Source organism: Pleurodeles waltl, chromosome 8 (assembly GCF_031143425.1).
Source record: "Pleurodeles waltl isolate 20211129_DDA chromosome 8, aPleWal1.hap1.20221129, whole genome shotgun sequence".
NCBI classification, from domain to species: domain Eukaryota; kingdom Metazoa; phylum Chordata; class Amphibia; order Caudata; family Salamandridae; genus Pleurodeles; species Pleurodeles waltl.
This window is the reverse complement of record NC_090447.1, coordinates 146,988,694-147,008,035: the sequence shown is the minus strand read 5'-3', so window position 1 is coordinate 147,008,035 and position 19,342 is coordinate 146,988,694. Positions and strand designations below refer to the sequence as shown.

The following is a 19,342-nucleotide window of genomic DNA, read 5'->3' as shown; positions in this document are numbered from 1 at the left end:
GTAAATGACCCTTAAACACAACAAATACGACTCCACTTCAATGGCAGATGATGACACGTGTGCCTACCTATAGGACAGGCTCACCGCCAAAGCTCTAAGGGGCATATTTATACTCTGTTTGTGCCGAATGTGCGTCAAAAATGTTGACGCACATTCGGCGCAAACCGTGCACCATATTTAAACTTTGACGCCCGAGCCCGCGGACGTCAAAATTCGTCTGTGTGCGTCATTTTTTAGATGCGGGAAACTGCCTTGCATTAATGACATGCAAGGTAGGCGTTCCCACCCAAAACATGACTTTAAGGCCTGTTCGCCTTATTTATACTCCTGCGTCATTTTGAGGCACAGGAGGGGGCGGGCCTTAAAACACGTCGCACAGCCTGATGCGCGCCGTTTTTTAACGCCTGGGTGGGGGTGTTAAGGGACCTGTGGGCTCACTTCCATTGTCTCTGACCATGGAAGCAGTCCAGAGGTGCCCTTCCCTGCCCCCAGGGACACCCCCTGCCACCCTCACCCACCCATGGATGGGGGGACCCATCCCAGGTAAGTACAGGTAAGTATTTTCTTTTTTTTTAAGTGGCATGGGGGGCTAATTTGGGCCCTCCTACCTGCCACTGTACCCAATGGCCATGCCCAGGGGACAGAAGTCCCCTGGGCATGGCAATTGGACAGAAGTCCCCTGGGCATGGCCATTGGGCAAGGGGGAATGACTCCTGTCTTTGCTAAGACAGGAGTTGTTTCAATGGGAGTTGTGCATCAAAAAATGGTGCAAGTCCGGTTTGAGGCATGATTTTTGCCTCAAACCAGACTTGCACCATTTTTTGGCACACAACCCCCATTTTCCTCTACGCCGGCGCTGCCTGGTTTGAGTCATTTTTTTTTTTACTCTGACCAGTCTGCAGCACCGGCTAATATTCCTCAAATAAGGCGCCCGCATGGAGCGTAAGAATAGCGTTAGCCGGCGGTAAAACTTTTGATGTAAACCAGCGCCGGCGCTGGTTTGAGTAAAAAAATATAAATATGGGCCTAAGTACTTCCGTAGCCAAGACACCAGCAGACTGCAGGTGAAGTGCAAAAATAAAAAAACAAACCAACAAGCCTTCCCTGTGTCTGCACCTAAAATCTGAAACAGTATCCGTGTATCCATCAGGACTGTCCCAAACCTACTTCAGTTTAGAAAGAAGCTTAAGACTCAGGTCTTTAAAGAACAGGACATCATGATGCAGCAATAGTCCAAAAAACAGTCAACCCTTCTTTCACACGTACAGATATTCAGCTAGGTTTGTGCTATATTAATACCGGATACATAGATACGTACACACACACATACATAACTTTGCCAAGGGTACTACATATCCTTGCATTGGGCCTACATTCATTCCACTGTCAACATAACACAACACTGCTGTCCATTGTATTCCCACTTATCAAAGTCTAGTTTTTAATATATACATTTCTACTGACAGAACTACTAAAATATGTGCTTTTAGAAAAACTGTAGCCTCTCTCAATAGTATGCACAACAACTTTGGTGCATTCCTAGACTTGACGATAAAAATACATAGTATAGTTTTGGGCCAACTCTTATAAAAGTATCACACTACCTCCTGTCAAAAACATGAATATACCAGTGTTGAGAACAGATTTGTCAGTGTTAAAAATGTACAAAAATAAATTCCAAATCCAGAGCAAGAAGCCAAACTTCATACCAGAATGACAAGAAAGCTTGGATAACAAGTGTGAATAGTGACAAGAAATACAAAATATCGTAGTAATACTGTCGCTAAACTTTACAGCTTATGAGCCTTGACACTTAAACCCACTCTAAACAAGAATATGGGTGAAATCTTTTTGGTGTAAACATCTGATGTGAAGAAGCAAAGTCAGTATGCTATATCAATAAAATATATTAAAATGAAGAAAATGCCTTTAACCATATTTGAGCACACTGTTAACCCGAAAGAGTTCATCTGATATTTAATAATGACATTTCTAGTTTAAAGAACATCATCTGTACATATGCCTTCAAAGATGTCAAGAAAATAAAACAGCTGTGACTTCCATGTATTACACAACTGTGGTCAAAGATTGACTTGTTTATTGGTGCAAATTCCCAGTACCATCAGGAAGAACGCTCCAACTAATATTGATAATGTTTATGTTTATGTAACACTTTATACTGCAATGTTGCTATCTCTAAGTGCTTGGGATAGCAGATGCTATTATGACTCAATTAATTGAACTTAGAAGGATGGATATCTGAGCTAACCTTCCCTTAGCTAAAGGTTGTAATCTTCAGGTCACATAGATGGTGTTTTTTTAAATTCTTTTTTTGCACTTTTATATAGTGCAATCTCGACCTGAAAGTATTGGAGCACTTTACATGGGCATGGGAAACAGCCTTAACAACGCGGCTCGAGTCACGTTGTGCCTTTACAACACAGCCTGAACCAGGAATGCGTCTTTACAATGTATTCCTTTACCACTTGAGTCATTACAACGATTTGCCTTAGGGAAAGTGTTGTTGGACTGATGTTGGACTTTAAGTCCAACACTTTCCCTACTGTGGCGCTGACTGGAGTTGGAATAGTAAACTATACTATTCCAAAGTCCAGCACTTTCCCCACGGCAAGTCGTTGTAATGACTTGCATGGTAAAAGAAGGCGTTGCAGAGACGCATTCGTGGTTTCAGCCGCGTTCTTAAGGCAGGCGTGCTAAAGAGCTGCGTTGTTCCGACACACAACCCATGGGCACCAGTTACAAACTATGAGGTCATACATTTTTTTCTCTAAGCACAGGGAGATTAAGTGATTTGCCCAAAATCACAGGATGTTGAGCCAATGCCAAGACTCAAACCAAAGAGCTCCAAAGTCAGCAGCTCTGGTTATATCATAACATCCTTTCCCTTTTCTCCCAAATCTTGCATTATAAAAAAGCTCTTAACTCTTGGAGCTATCTTGTATGCTAAAACTAAAGTCCAGCATGTAGATTTAGTGTCTCAGAGGACACACATGCTAATGTAATGTATCCTGCAGTCATTTTCAGCAAACGTGATCAGCTGGTAAAACAAACTGCATGTTCCTGACAACTTTTTTTGGTTCATTGTGATAATAAACACTACATTAGCTCTCTCTGATACAAAGGTCTCCTCAGTTTAACACCACTGCAAATACATTATTGGTTCCCCTATAATCCTTTTGAGGAGCCATCTCATCATTTAATATTCCAATGTGAGACTGGCTTCAAAGCTGGAGTACACCAACAAAGTAATGGATGGAATGTTTAAAGTAATCTCAGCCAGTTGTGATCGCTGGGGCTGCTTTACAGGTATTTGTTTCCCCCCCACCATACTAGCCTAAGCAGAGGTCCACCATATGCAAATCAGTATTGACCCTGCTCTTCATGGGAACAGTCCACCGCAACTTGCCAAAACTCGTAGAATTTCTGCCAATGTCCTCTTCCTGTGTATCATGATAGGAGTACATGATAATGTAACTCCTGGAGACTGAAGTAGATCTCTTTCATGTTTTTCTGGGAGAACGAACAAAATATGTGTCACATTGCACAAGGTCATGATAAGCCACAACCTACATGTTCTTTAGTTCAGAAGAAAAGGGATTTTTTTTCTATCCTTAAAAATTATCATACATTTCCTTGACATTTTGAAAGGATTCCATTGATTGTTTAGGAGAGGATATGAATATTTTGACCATCTTTGCCAAGTTTTTTTTTATAATGGGTTTGCAACAAGAGAGCACATACAAGCAATTTTTGTTGTTGCAAAAACAAAACCATGCCATTATTGAATATTACACTTCTGGAGCCCTCGTATATTTTTCATGGTACCCAAGTTCAGGTGGTGATACTTGCCAAAGGCTTCTCCAGACAAAATAACTATCCATACACATATTCACATCAAAATATGATGTGCAGGAAGGTAACCCTTCCTGCACAAAACCACCCAGCTGTCTTCCTCTTTCTATGTGTGCTGCAGAATGCAGAATGCAGCACACATAGAAAGAGGAAAATGGGGAGAAATAAAGTAATTCCTCCCTGTTGCATCATTCTTGTGCTACCACTGAGGTGGCGTAGGAATCTGATGCATTCCCAGACTTGTAAATCGTTCCTTCTGGTTCCATGGGTGTTGCATGGGAACACCCCAAGCAACACCCATGGAATGCCCGTTTCACGCAGTGTTATACGTGAAAGGGGCCCATATTTACAAGCACATGAAAAGCCACGCATGGTGGCTATGCGTGGCCTTGTAAATATGGGTTGGCACACTATGCCATCGGAGCGTAAAAAAAATTACATTCCGGTGGCACAGTGTGCTGCAAGGGCCTCGTAAATGAGGCCTATAATATCTTCAAATAAGCCATACTGTGAAAACCCACCCTCACATACAATTGGTCAGCTGCTCACTTGACTAATCAATCGCCCACCCACTCACATAGGACTCAACTCTCCCTTTATTTAGTTACTCATTCAAACCCTGACTTAGTTAACAGCTCACTTACTCATTGTAACAGCCACTCACTGATAAATTCACTCACAGACTCATTCAATCATACATTCCTACTGTCAACGAATTATTTGCTCACTTATTTCAAACTTCCCTTCCTGCTTTCCTCTATTACTGACTGTCGCTTACTCATCCACAACACCCCAAACCCTCTGGTTCCCTCAATAGAAATTTTACTTGCTCACTGATTCACTCATTCACATACTCTTTCAATAATTCAGAAACCCTCTAGCACCCCCATACACTCAGGACTAATCTACTCACCAGTAATTCAAACTCAGGCTATTCTATCCACTTATTCACCCACCTGACCTATAAATTATACAGTCCACCAACCACTCACTCTCTTACTCACCCATTCACTCACTCACTACTCAACCACAACATATTCCTCTGTTAATAATCACTGATCAGTTATAGTACTAAGTAGTATATCATGATACCACTCATCTGTGAGTACAACTGTAGTGCACAGTGGGGGTGAAATTGTCACATTTTTGAACTTATTTTTGAGTGTTGCAATTAAAAATTGAGGGAATGCCCTTTGGTCCCCAAAGGACACCTAGCCATTTTGTGACAATACCCACTAATCTGGTATAACAGATTGCAGTGCTGTTGTGCACCGTGTTTGCAATATAACCTCCAATGAATAAGTACTACCCTGTGAAATTTGTCACAGTAGCTCAAAATGTGACACAAATCCTATCCTTTAATTTGAATGTTCCTAGTTACAGATTATAAGTACATTGTATTTCATGTCAGGCAGTTGCCTACCATCACTTTTATTTTCTAAATTTCATATATTGTTTTAATGAATTGTGTAAGCCTCACTTCTGTTTCCCAATCCATTAAGGGATAATTTGAGTCACTGAAGTTTCCTCCACCTTTACCAACTAGTTGTTTTGTCAGCATGAACGTGACAACAATTAGAGGTCCCTGTTTTTGCCCCATACCTTTTCTCCTTCACAGTCATTCGATGACAAGCCTAGAAAGATCTTCTTCCTTTCACGAAAATTCCCATTCTACAAGGACAAGGACCAGAGCGTTCATGAAGCAAGTGACCCGGAACGTAAGTAGATGTCGGGAGTTGCTGTGATGTGCTGCTCAACATAATGGGTAAGACGCATGACAGTACTGTTACCCTCCTCCCTCGCCATTCCGCCAGCACATGCACACACATTAGGCCAGCAAAAGTCAAATGCATGTAGGCAGGTGAAGGATTGATAGTGTAACCAGTCTGTGGATGCTGTCTGGATCCCCGGCATCCTCAAAACTGCCTTCAATTTACTCTAGTAGAATTTCCTTTCAAGTGCATGCTGGATACAGTGACCTTCTAATCCAACAAGCAAAGTCAAGTGATTCTGAATCTCTGTGTTATGTCTCAGCTTTCCTCACTGAGAAACCACTATTAAGTTTGACTTGGAGGTAGCAATTGATTGTTTGATCAGACTCTGGGGGACATGTTTATTATTATTTCATGCAATGCAGTGCAGCAGGGAAACTTACTGTGCTGCATTATGTGAAAGGGAGAGATCAGAAAGTCTTCATATTTAGAAAGATATGACGCATTTCTGCTATTTCCTTGCACAGGCTAACTGGATGCTGCCCAGCACCAAGGGAGATACTCTTGCGTCATGGTGCAAGGGTGACTCCATTATGGGTAGGATTATTTTTGTACAGGACAGGATACCTTCTTGCACAAAAATAATTGTAAGTTGCATATTATTTTTTTTATGTGCTGACATGAAAAGAGGAAGTAACGAGGAGGAATAAAGATATTTCTCCTTATTACGTTTCAGCTGTTTTGGCACAAACCCAGGTTTACAAATCTTTGTAAATCTGGGTTTGCTTTAAAATACACGGATAGATGCATGGGAACGCCCAGGCCCCACCCATGTAACACCTACCCGACACCAAGCCACGCTAAGTTGCTTTGCATGGCTTAGTAAATGCCAAAAATGAATTTGCATTAAGGCTGTGCCACAAAAGGGACACAACCCCAATGCAAAATCATAGTAAATCTGGGTCCGGGTGTCCTGTGTGCTGCATGTTTCCTTTGAAGATTAATCTTTAAATATATCCCACAACATCAATGCTTTCAGCCGTACCTCTTTTCCAAGCTCATGTTGACATTGACAATCACAATTAATGTTCCTTTTGACCAATATATTCTATTAAACACTGCACTTAGCACCAAACCATGGTGCATGATTGCAATTACCAATGCATCACACATAGAAAATACTTTGGGGAATAAAATTATTGCTATGATTAAAAGTATCGACAATAATAGTATTGCAAAAAAATCTATTTAAATAAACAACAATGAAACAGATAACAAATTCTCTGTGAATTACAGTGGAAAAACTATTGAAACAAAAATGTAAACGATTGAAAATGTCAGAATCTTTAGGGAATAAGGGGCATAGTTACAAGAAAGTGGCACATCGGTCCCGATGCGCCACTTTTCTTGCATCGCTCCTGACCACCTAATGATACCACAGTTGCACCATATTTACCATACAGTGCACCATGGAGGTCGTTTGGACAATAGCGTCAACATGTTTGATGCTATTGTGGCGCTTTCCTGTAGTAGTGCACTAGTGAAAGCAAAGTAAGGGGGGGCCCATTGGTTAAAATTAGTGCGTCATTTTAATACCTTCTCTGAGCAGGCATTAAAAATTATGGAAAAAAATGGTGCAATGAACTGTTGTAAATTTCACTGGCCCATTTTTTCGGGCCTCCCTGCGTCAGAACGCCCTCCTTGCATACATCATGCCTGGCTAGGGCAGCGAAAGGTGGCGCTAGGGGCTCGTAAATATGCTTCTAAATACGAATGCAAAATTCAAAGGAAAACATTAAAGTTAAGTTCTTCAAAAAGCAGAAATAAAGCACGTCAAAAGTTCTCTGGAAATGTTAATATAAAAAATTGAGTTTAATGGATAATGGATGGCAGGTTTTTTAGCCTGCCAATTTTTATTTAACTTTTAAGAATATAGAATAAAATTACATGCATCAAATAGCCATCATTTAACTACTTTGAAACATGATGTTTGGTAAAGAGATACAAAGAATGAATACAATCACAGAATAATAATGTATTATCATTCATTAAATTACTTATGACTTTTATCTTATCCGGCCCAATACAAATATATGTAGAAACACATAAATTAACGATGATATAGAATGTGCCTATATTTGAAAAACCCCATAAAAGCTTATAGAGAATGTTTATAATTCACAAAGACCTGCATAAAAAAATGGAAATGTATTCTCAACTTTTTGGTGATTTACAAACATCCCCAAAAGTACTTATGCTAGCCAATATCTAATCCCACAGTATGTCTTCATTGTGTAGTATCTGCATTACTAGAGCCAGGTGGGAATGTACATCTGAACTTTTAAGTTTTTCTACATTTGTCTTAAACCTGGAAAATATTTTCACTATGAAAAAATCCTGTTGCAGCACGTCTCAGATTCTCTCTATCAATCCCTACATGGAAACACAATTACTCCAGTGTTTCTTCTTGAATAACTTTGCACATGTTTCCTGGATGGGAACGTTTGTGAACTTTCATAAACATTTAAGTTTGCTATTTTTCCAATATTTTGCAAGACAGCCCTCTAGCACTCCTTTTCCCACCTATAACATGCTTCTAAATAAACAATAAAAATCGAATAGTTGTAAAGTAAACTTTAAGCATGCTTTAAATCCAGCAGTTCCCCAGCCCAAAAACCGTCCGCCAATGCTGTGAACGTGCTGTCACCTTGCCAGCCCACCGAAACAGCTGGTAGCCAGTCAGACCCTGCATGTATACATATATGAAAAAACATTTTTTTTTCCACTTCATAGGATTCCAAAGAAAAAGGCTGTATGACAGAACCATGCATGCCGGAACAGTGCATGCCTTAAGAACGCAGTTGGAACCATGCCCGGGTCATTTCCATGCATGTCTCTACCACACATGCCTTTACAACAAATTTCATTGTAAAAGCATGCCTAGTAAAGGCATATGTGGAAACGGCATGCATGTTTCTGTCTTATAACCCCACCACCCGCCCTGAGACCCAAAACTATCCCCACCCCTAATAGCTAAACTACCCTGACACCCCCACCAGCCCTGAGCCCTAAAAAGAGAACAATACCAACCCTCCCACCTACCCCCCTTAAACTAAAATACCCCGACCCCCAACTCTAAAAAAAAGCCTACCCCAGCCCTCCACCCCTACCCTAAAAATTGAACTACCCCGACACCCCCACCCACCCAGAGTCATAAAAAAACACTACCTCTGCCCCCAGCCCTGCCCCTAAAAACTGAACTACCCCAACACCCACCCTGAGCCCTAAAACCTTTCTCCCAATATGTAAACTACCCTGATAAGCCCTAAAAAAAACTATCCCGACCCCCTGCACCTAAAAACTAAGTTACCCTGACCCCCCCAACCGCCCTGAGCCCTACAAAAAATGACCCCAACCCCCCCACCCCGCCCCTAAAAACGTAACTATTCAATACCCCCCACCTACCCTATGCCCTAATATAAGGGGCCGTGGGAACATGGTACATAATGAAGCAAATGCACTCAATTGTGCTCTGTAGCACCAAAATAGGTGCAAAGAACATCACACAGTTATGTCGATTTTTTTAATGAAATCAAAGAAACTTTGAGTACATTAGCACCCACGGGTTCAAAACAGGAAGTCTCGGGTGCACTTTTTATCTATTTTGTAGAGATGTAGTCCAGTCATCATTCTCCAAATCTTTGTTGATGTCCAGTCAGTGAGTGTTTCCTTAACTCTCCTGCCGACCATTGCCATAGCACATATATCAACACTCTGCTTGCCTATTGTTGAAATCAAAACATGCTTTTGCTCAGCTGGGCAAAGTACATCCTCGCTAAAAAAAAAAAAAAAAAAAAATGATACAATTCAGTGAGACTCTCTCTTTTCCAATTGATGAGCACTACTTCATGGTTGTGATTGGATCTCAATATCTGCTTTTTTGTTGCTTCTGTCTGACAGAAAAGTATTGCACCATTCTTCTTTGATACAAGTATTTTCTCGCTGAAACATAACAAGAATGAGTCACTTATTATAGATCATTTAAACAGACACTTTTGAATTTTGTCTCATTTTGTTCTTCAGTTAAAAGTCACTTAAACCAATTTGCTGTGACTTAGCAATTAGCACAGCACCTTTTATCAACTTCTTAATTAAAATGCTTAACAAGGCGCAGCAGTTCCATTGCATTAGCTGCTCAATTAGTTTGTAATTTACAAACCAAAGAATCAAAACATTTTGAGCAAAATGTCTAGCTAATTTAATATTGGCATTTATTTGTATTCGTATTGCACTTGCTTTAAGTCACAAGGACAAGAAGTGATAGCTATGCAATTAGAGTTATTCCCCCATGATTTTAATTTGTGAAAAAGTAGAACTTCCATTATTAAGACCCAATTTTCAATACATTTTACACTCTATGTAATATAAAACGTAATACCAAAAAAGTAAAGATAACCGGGTAGGCCTAAGCGACTTTGTTACTCAGTATCCCTGGTTTGAGCATTGATAATCCAATGATATTACAAAGGTGTTTTTTGGAGTAGCAGATAGTTTGCTGTTAGAAAGACAGTGCTCTTGTGAGATAGTTGCCGTCTCCTGATTAACAGAGGAACATGTTATCATAATTGCTTGATTACTTCCACAACACGTTATTGAGAATGTGAGGAACGGGGCAGAACTTTAAAATTTATAGTCTGTCAGATTCATGCTCCAGATCCAATTCTGCTTACAGAAAACTATTGTACAATCTCTGGAAAAAACACCCACGCTCAAATCCAGATTAACAATGATCAGATACACATTTTTCCTAGTCATTTTACAGGATTGGAAATCTGGAAAGAAACAAACGTTTCAAATTGGGTAAAATAATACCTCTGAATCAAGAAGTGCTTTCTTTAAATACAACTTGCCATTACTGCCAAGGCTAAATCAACCACTTCATTAAGAAGTTGAAGGGATAAGTGCACGGAGTTGCACATTGTAAATGTATTAGTCACAGTTTGTCCAAAATTTCCAATCAAAAACATTATTTGTAGAAAATCAACTCAAATAAACCAATTTGTGAATTTTATTGCAGAAGAATAAGCTATTTCAAGCAAGGAGACATTTGCTATAAACTTTACTTTCTCTATGCTTGGACAATTACAAGTTGAAAGACTCAACTCACAACAGTTACACATCCAGTTTTCCATGTGTTTACACACAGTGCCTTTCAAAAGGTGACAATGGATAAGTTTGTACCACATTTTGTAAGCTGCGCGTTCCAGTTGTAGCTCAAACAATTATTCAGTGAACCCAGATTACCGAAAACCAAATGCATGACCCATGACCCAGACCCATTCCACACTACATCCCTTGTGGAGCCATAGGGGAGGTGCATGCCAAAACATGTAATTTAATATTGCTTTTACCTATGACCAAAAAGTAGACACTTTCACATCACTCGCTTTTTACAGTTACTTGGTGAGAGTTTGCTTTGAAATGTTTTGGAGGGAGTTGCTTGCTGTTGGGCAAGAAGATGGTCACTGTCTCCTTCAATGGAAAATAACCTTCAAAGATTGGCCTGATGATCTTAGGTCAAAAAGCAAAGGCGGGGATCCAGACAGCTCAGCGGGCATGGTCTTTCAGGGTAGTAGTATCCATTTCAATTCCACTGACGTCTTCCTTCCTCTTCTGCGCCTTGTTCTTCCTCTCCCATTGCTTTCTCCCCGGGGGCTGCTGTGCAGGACATCCCCGGATTAGGTGACGACGGTTATGGAACAAAGACTCTAAGTAAGTTCCACGGAATGGTCACGTAATTTCTCCATTTTGTATTCATTTTTTCAGTTTAACATTAGTTTTTCTTATATAGTTTTTTGAGAGGCTTCTGTTTCGCAGCATGCACAAAAAGGGTTATGTTCCCAATATGTAAATGATACAAGACTGCATAAACTTCTACATCTTTGTGCTATGCATGAAAATAATTAGCAGCACACAAGAAACATTTAACAAGGCTCTTTAAATGTTTTGTTCTTTACAACCTCTTCTGATGTATGTCTCACATTCTTTTTTTATCTCAGCTTTGTAACATAATGATGCCTGAGTCTGTTGTCTAGAAACATTTCTTAAGCATTTGTTCAGATTGATCTAAATTAATTATGCTTGCCTCTCATGCTCAAGAGTTGAACAAGGAGAGAAATAGTTCATACTTAAAAAGATGTGGAGCCCTCATCTAAGATCTTGCTTTCAGCTGGCGACATTTTCAAGTATTGAATTCAATGCATTCCTTACTGTTGTAGACTAAACTATCTTCCTTAAGGGGATAGCTTGATTTTTTTATAACAGCGAGCTGTGTTATGTGAAGATAAATTTGATCTAGAAGCTAAAGGTAATGCCAACATTCAGCACAATAAACGTAACCGTGATTATAAGTTGACTGTAAATGGTAGAACAACCCTGTGCGACAATCAACAGTCTTTTCTTTGTCAGTACAGACAGATGACCTTGTTGATTAGTTCCATCCGATTTAACTCTGTAAGCCTTCCAATATCCAGTTCACCTTTAGCCTCAATTCCTTCTGCTGATCACATAGCAGACGAGCCATGACCTGCAAAGATAATGTTTCATGGAATGGAACAGTTATATAGTCCTCAGCCAGTGCTATAAATAGAGAGGATGACTTATGGTCCTGCGTATGACTGCTTGGAACATCTAAAAGATGGAATAACCTGTCCCACAAAGGCTAAGGTCAATATTTTCTGTATAACATGCATCACAGAAAAAGTCCATATCTAATTGAGACCAATGTGCTAAATGCTGTTAAAAGTTAATATGTATAGTTTTCAAAAATACTTCGACCTTAATACTGATATGTCCGAAGTGAAATGTGAAAGTCAAAGGAGCATGTACTTATAATGAAGAATGTGTGTACTGTGGAGAACATCTGTATAATGGAGAATGCAAATGCGCTAATGGTAATATGAGTGACAGAGAATATTCGTGTACTTAAGTGCCAGGAAGGCTGGTATGTTGTGTTATACATGGCAACGTTGAAGAACATCCAAGCAAGAGTTCCTTCAGTATCTGCCAATACAAGAATATTCCTCCGAGTTAACATGTCCTTACCATGCTCAGTTGAATATAATTATGTAAGAAACTGCTGATTTTAAAAAGGGCATGGCTTGTGGCGAAATGGCGTAGGATGGGGACCCAAGAGCTCAGGGGCGCCAGGCCTCAGTTTTAGAAATAGGGTCTCAAGTTGGCAGAGGTATACACCCTTGTCCAAAGAGGGGCCACAATCCTAGTCAGGGTAAGTGACACACAATCCAAATTATCCTGTGCCCACCCTCTGGTAGCTTGGCACTGAGCAGTCAGTAACTTAGAAGGCAATGTGTAAAGTATTTGTGCAAAAAATCATACAGTAACACGGTGAAAACACCACAAAAATACACCACACAGGCTTGGAAAAATATAAGATATTTATCTGGTTAAAATAAGGTGAAAACAATAAAGATTCAATAAGCACAAGTTGAAATATAGATTTTGCAAGTTTAAAAAGACTCTTAAATCTTAGAAATCAACAGTTGTCTCATGGTTTCACAAAGTACCTAGTTTTCATAAAAAATTACACGCACGGGGACCGCAGAGGAGGAGTTGCGTGAATAAATAGGGTGTACATCGGAATTTCCAGACCAGCACAGACAATTCGTCATTTCTTTCCACGCTGCAAGGGGCTTTGCGTCAATTTCTGGTGTGCAGTCTTGGTTCCTCAGTGGGATGCGGGTTTCTCTTTGACGCCCAGGGATGATACGCGGAAATCATGTGGGACGAAGTCACAGGCGTTGTGGTGATCCAGTATGGCAATGCGTCGGATTTTCTGTCGCACGGCAGGCGCTGCATCGATTCTTCTCTTGGGAAGTTGGGCTGCGTCATTCTGGCTCTGCTGTGCGTCGATCCAGTAGAGCTGTGCGTCGAATTTCCAGTCGCAACGCAGGTGCTGCATCGATCTTCATTCAGGAAGTTGGGCTCCGTCGTCCAGTTCGGCTGTGCAGCGATTTTCTCAATGCAGAGCAGGCTGTGCGTTGTTTATGGCAGGCTGGGCGTTGATTTTCAGCACACAAGAAGTTTCCTTGAAGAGACAAAGGGGGTTATTACAACTTTGGAGGAGGTGTTATTCCGTCCCAAATGTGACGGATATACCACCAGCCGTATTACGAGTTCCATATGATATAATGGACTCGTAATACGGCTGGTGGCATATCCGTCACTTTACCGTCACTTTTGGGACGGATTAACACCTCCTCCAAAGTTGTAATAACCCCCAAAGTCTTTTTTCAGCCCTGAGACTTCAGAAACAGGGGACAAGCTCAATCCAAGCCCTTGGAGAGCACTTCTCAGCAATGTCATAGGGCAGCAGGGCAGCAGTCCTTCACAGCAAAACAGTCCATATGAGTCCTTTGGGCAGCCAGGCAGTTCCTCTTGACAGGTTTCAGGTTCAGGTCCAGAAGTGTCTGAGTTGGTGGGGTCAGAGACCCAGTTTATATACCCCAAAATGCCTTTGAAGTGGGGGAGACTTCAAAGAGTGGTTTTGAAGTGCACAAGGTCCCGTTTCAGTACAGGTCTGTCTGCCAGGGTCCCAGTAGGGGGGTTGGCAGTCCATTGTGTGAGGGCAGGCTGCTAGCCTTTGAAATTTAAGTGTCAGGCCCTCCACCCTCCCAGCCCAGGAAGACCCATTCAGTATGCAGATGAGTGCAGCTGTGACTGAGCATCCTGTGTTTGTGGTTGTCTGGGTGAAATACTCAAGGAAGCTGTCAACCAGCCCAGCCCACTTCTGGATTGGAGACAGACTCTGTAAGGCACAGATGGATTTTAAATGCAGAGAGATGCTCACTTTCTAAAAGTGGCATTTCTAAAATAGCAATAAAAAATCAAATTTCACCAATAAGCAGGATTTTGTATTACCATTCTGGCCATACTAGATATGACCTGTTTACCCCTTTCTGATCAGAATACACCACTCAAACAGTATATGAGGGTAGCCCTAATGCTATCCTATTAAAGAATCGGTAGTGGAAAACACATATAGGAGCTTTCCGCTACCAGGACATAAAAAACACACATGTACATGTCCTGCCTTTTACCCACATAGCACCCGGCCCTATGGGTTAACTAGGACTTACCTTAGGGGTGACTTATTTTTAGAAAAAGTGGAGTTTAATGCTAGGCAAGTACTTTTAAATGCGAAGTCGAAGTGGCAGTGAAACCGCACACCCAGGCCTTGCAATGGCAGGCCTGAGACATGGTTAAGGGGCTACTTATGTTGGTGGCACAATCAGTGCTGCAGGCCCACTAGTAGCACTTAATTTACAGGCCCTGGACACATGTAGTGCACTTTACTAGGGACTTACAAGTAAATTAAATATGCCAATTGGGTATGAGCCAATGTTACCATGTTCAAGGGAGCGAGCATATGCACTTTAACACTGGTTAGCAGTGGTAAAGCATGCAGAGTTCTAAAACCAGCAAAAACAGTGTCAGAAAAGTGAAAGGAGGCAGGCAAAAAGTTGGGGGATGATCACCCTATGGCTGTCAGGTCTAAAACCTATCCAACGCCATCCAGGGCATCTAAGAACAACATTCCTGGCACCAAAAGACCTAGCACACTCCCAGAACCGAATGGGGCTGCCACGGTGGCAGGATTAGGCGGGGACGGCGACTTACTCACCGATGATCCTACATGCCGCTGCCTCACCATGTGGCCGGCCATGATGGTGCCTGCTCAGTGAATCATAGATCCAATGTGGGCTGGGCAGTGGAGCGACAGAATATGCAGCCCTCCAGCCTGCTGTGGGAGTCTGTCTGTGGTTGGTGGCCTAGAACAGCGGGCCTCCCTGTGCTAGGCTGGCAGGCCATGACTTGGCCCGATGGGAGTGGGAGAGGTCAGAGGCTGTGACGTACACTGGAGCTCTGGAGGGCCCCCTGGTGACTGGGGCGCCCTCAACAACCAGGTTGGCGCATCTGACAGGTGGGCTGTGCACCAACAGCCGGATCAGCAGTCTGTCTGCCCCCCTTCCACAGTGGTGATGGTGATTCCCCTGCGGCTTAGCCAGCCTGTGGCCTGAGGGTCGAGGCAGGCCTGAATTCCTCAGGCCTTGCGAATCAGAAAGTGAGGCATTCTGGGGTTTGAGCACGGTGCTCTCCCATGGGGGCTCCAGCGACAGGGCTTGACAGCCTGTTTATGCCTGGAATTGCAGTGGGGGCCCTGTCTCTCCAATAGGAAACTCTGCTGCACAAGGTGAGGAGGCCCCATAAGACTGCTCCTGAGGGTGAAGGTGGACCAGGGGGTCTTGCATGTTTCCAATCTGCTACTTGCTCCCCTCTGAAGCAACCACAGACTGTGGGCCTGAGCTGCCCACCCTGGCCAGTAGGGTATGATTTTAGACACTTGACTGGTCCCCTGGGGGTAGGTCCCCGGGCCCCCGCCGGAGTGGACCCCGGCCCTGTGCCCCCACTAAAAGGGATCCTTACCCCTAATGACATGTGGCAGAGGCGGCGCTTTTCAATTCCGTGCTGCGTGGCGCTCACCTTAGTTGGAGCAGGCCCGCCACAACCCAGACTGCACCGCGCTATGGGTAAGAGAGCTAGGAAGCATGATATTGGCTCCAGATATCAGCTGTGGGGGAGAACAGATCCAGGGCTCCTGGAAGACATGGTTCACCTCACTGTTGGGGCTTGGCCCCCTATTCTCACACTCCAGGATATTCAGCAGGCCATTGCAGCGTTATCGGAAGCATTGAAGACCAAGATAGATACCCTGAGCACTGACTTGGGCCTACTGCACAATGACCATCAGCGGCTCACAGACCGAGTCACCACAGTTGAGAGGGAGCTATCAGAGACATCCCCTGCCAGTAGCGGCAGCTGGTAGCTGAATGCCCACCATCGAATCCCGCTTGAGAACTCTTGAAGACTGCACAGAGGATACTGAAAATAGGGCACGTCAAAACAATATCGGAGTGGTCGGATTACCTGAAAGGACCGAAGGCCCTGACATGGTGGCACATCTGGTGAGATGGCTCCGCACCGAGGTGGCCTCAGAGTGATTGTCCTCAATTTTTGCTCTGGAATGGGCCCATAAGGTACCAGCGTGGCCTCCCCCTCCATGGCCCCCACCGCAGCTTGTGGTGGCTCGTCTCCTATACTTTAAGGATAGAGACTTCATTCTTCAGCAGGCAAGGCAGTTGGAAAACCTCACAGTTGAAAACCTTAAAATTATGATCTTTCTGGACTTTTCATGCGAAGTCCAGAGGCAACGCTCTGCTTTTGTTGTGGTGAAGAGGGGACTGCGTGACCTCGGCATTGCCTATTTTACACAATTCCCTGTGCGCCTTCGAGTGCTGGCTCCAGAGGGTGTGCAGTTTTTTACTTCACCGCAAGAGGCTTAGGCATGGTTGGAGTTGCAGCCTCGCCCGGGTCTTAGTGGTAGTTTTTCGACCCGGGGAGCCAGCCTCGTCCGCATCAACGGGAGTCCCGCGCAGCAGCCGGGCCCACCACCGGGTTAGATTGCTCTCAAAGATTCCTACCTTGAAATTGAAAGTAGAGGCATTGGAAGATCCCCAGTTCAGGGAGACCATTCTGGGGAAGCTGATGGACTTCTACACTAATGCCGAGGGCACAGCCACTTCCACCCAAGTAGAGTGGGACATTTTTAAAGTGGTCATTCAAGGCCATTGCTTGGCAGAATCTATGGTGATGCAAGTTACTCTTCTTTGGGAGCTCGTAGAAGCGGAGTCCTTACTGAGGGACATTGAGTCTGAACGCCCTGGCCGTCATGACTTACATCAGCATCTTTTAACTGCCGGGGAGCAAGTCGAGGAGAGTACGGAATGTCTCCACTCTTTTGATTACATGGTCTATACAGAGCGAGCCCAAGCGGAATGGGTCCACACAGGCCACCTTTTAGCTTGGTTGGCTAACCCAGCTAGAAGAAGGGCACCGGTAGTCGAGTTAATCTCCCCTGAAGGGGGCTCCCTATGCTCACAAGAAATTAATGCCTGCTTTACTTCTTGCTATAAGTCCCTCTATACGAGCAAACTTATGACTGATATCTCAGCCCAGACTCAGCTCCTTTTGGTGGCAGTCATCCCACGCATCACTATGGAAGAAGCAGACAGTCTTGGGGCTGATATTATATTGCCGGAGGTTCCTGGAGCGATTAAGGACCTGGCAGGCAGTAAGACCCCTGGTTCGGACAGTTTACCTGCTGGATTTTATAGAGCCAATGCCCGTAAACTGGCCCCTCAGCTGGTAAAACTCTATAACAAGGCAAAATCCATGGGGCAATTGCTGAGTTCCACCAGGGAGGAGCTGATTGTTCCCCTGTTGAAGCCGGGAAGCCCACTACTGACTTCAGGCATATAGACAATATTGACCATTGTCCATGCTCAATGTCAACTATAAAATTTTGAGCAAGATCCTGGCTACCAGACTACTTCCGCACATGAAGCAGTTAATCCACCCGGATCAGACGGAAGTCATCCCTGGGCGTAACGTAGCCATTAATATCAGATGATGGCTGGTGCTTTTGGAGGACACTTCTTATGATAAAGAAAGCACAGATGTATTGGAGGTGCACATAGAAAAGGCTTTAGATAGTCTGAAGTGGGATTTCTTGTACAATGTGATGGACCTCATGGGTAGTTCACAGGATTTTGTGGCCAGGACTCATTTACTGTTCTCCAGCCCCACAATGAGGGTCCGCATAGGACATACCATCTCTGACAGTTTTGGAGTTGGCAGGGGCACAAGACAGGGGTGCCTGTTTTTGCCTTTGCTATTCGCTCCCGCAATGGAGCCTTTGGCAATAGTGGTTCACTTCGACACCCACTACAATGACTTCCAGACCAGAGGCACGGGGCAGCAGATTGCCTTAAACGCGGATGATACCCTTATGTTTCTTGGTAACACTGAGGGGGAATTAGCGGGCGCTAGGAAGCTCCTGGAGCTTTTTGGAGCCACCTCAGGTCTTTGGGTAAACTGGCAGAATATGCAACTATTCCCTACTAGAGTAACTGCCAATCACCCCAGCACTTTAGATGGCCTGATTTGGGAGGCCCACTGTCCTACCTAGGAGTGCAAATTTATCATTCCACTGCTGACATTCTAGAAGGGAACTATAATACAGCAGTTCACAATCTGAAGTCGCACATTGGCATCTGGCAAACGTTCTCGCTTTCGGTGGTTGGGCGCATAGTCCTGTTTAAGATGATAGTCTTACCGTGCCTTTTATATCTCTTCTGGACGCTCCCAGTTTGACTTCCCCACTCCTTCTTCTCCAACCTTAATTCCATTGTAACAGCTTTTATCTGGGGTTCGAGTTGCTGGAGGGTGGCACTGACCACATCATTACAATGCCTGACCTCTCAGGAAGGGCTAGCCATACAAGATTTTGAGTCATACTTCCTTGCAGCACAAATCCAGTGGCTCACGCAGTGGATGGCTAGCAGGTGCTCCCCTGATGGGAATTCAAGCCCCTTTACGCCATCATATGACACTTTGCTGAAATTAGTACTCAAGGTGCCTGCATGGTGGATACGTCTGCCCTTGCCACCCTCAGAACATGCTTGGTTCAGTGTATCAGGAAGACTCACACCAAAGCGCCATTCTTCTCGGAGTTGCCCATTGGCGCTCTCCTGCTACTCCAACAAGGTGGACGGGGGAGAACGTCTGGTCTGAGGCAGGGGCTACCAGGATGGGAGATCTATTTCAAGATTCTACCT

General features: G+C 43.5%; 1 protein-coding gene across 4 annotated transcripts in view; it reads left to right on the top strand.

The window, feature by feature from the left end:
• Positions 1–19,342, top strand: part of LOC138249824 (disks large homolog 2) — a 3,298,389-nt gene that overhangs the window by 3,109,943 nt on the left and 169,104 nt on the right. For 2 of the 4 annotated variants that reach the window (XM_069203950.1, XM_069203948.1), the window contains one exon: positions 11,312–11,357. In XM_069203950.1, coding sequence (XP_069060051.1) covers positions 11,312–11,357 — 46 coding nt within the window. Of the gene's footprint in view, positions 1–5,491; positions 5,592–11,311; positions 11,358–19,342 lie in introns of all 4 variants that reach the window. The other 2 variants (XM_069203947.1, XM_069203949.1) reach the window with 1 other exon arrangement.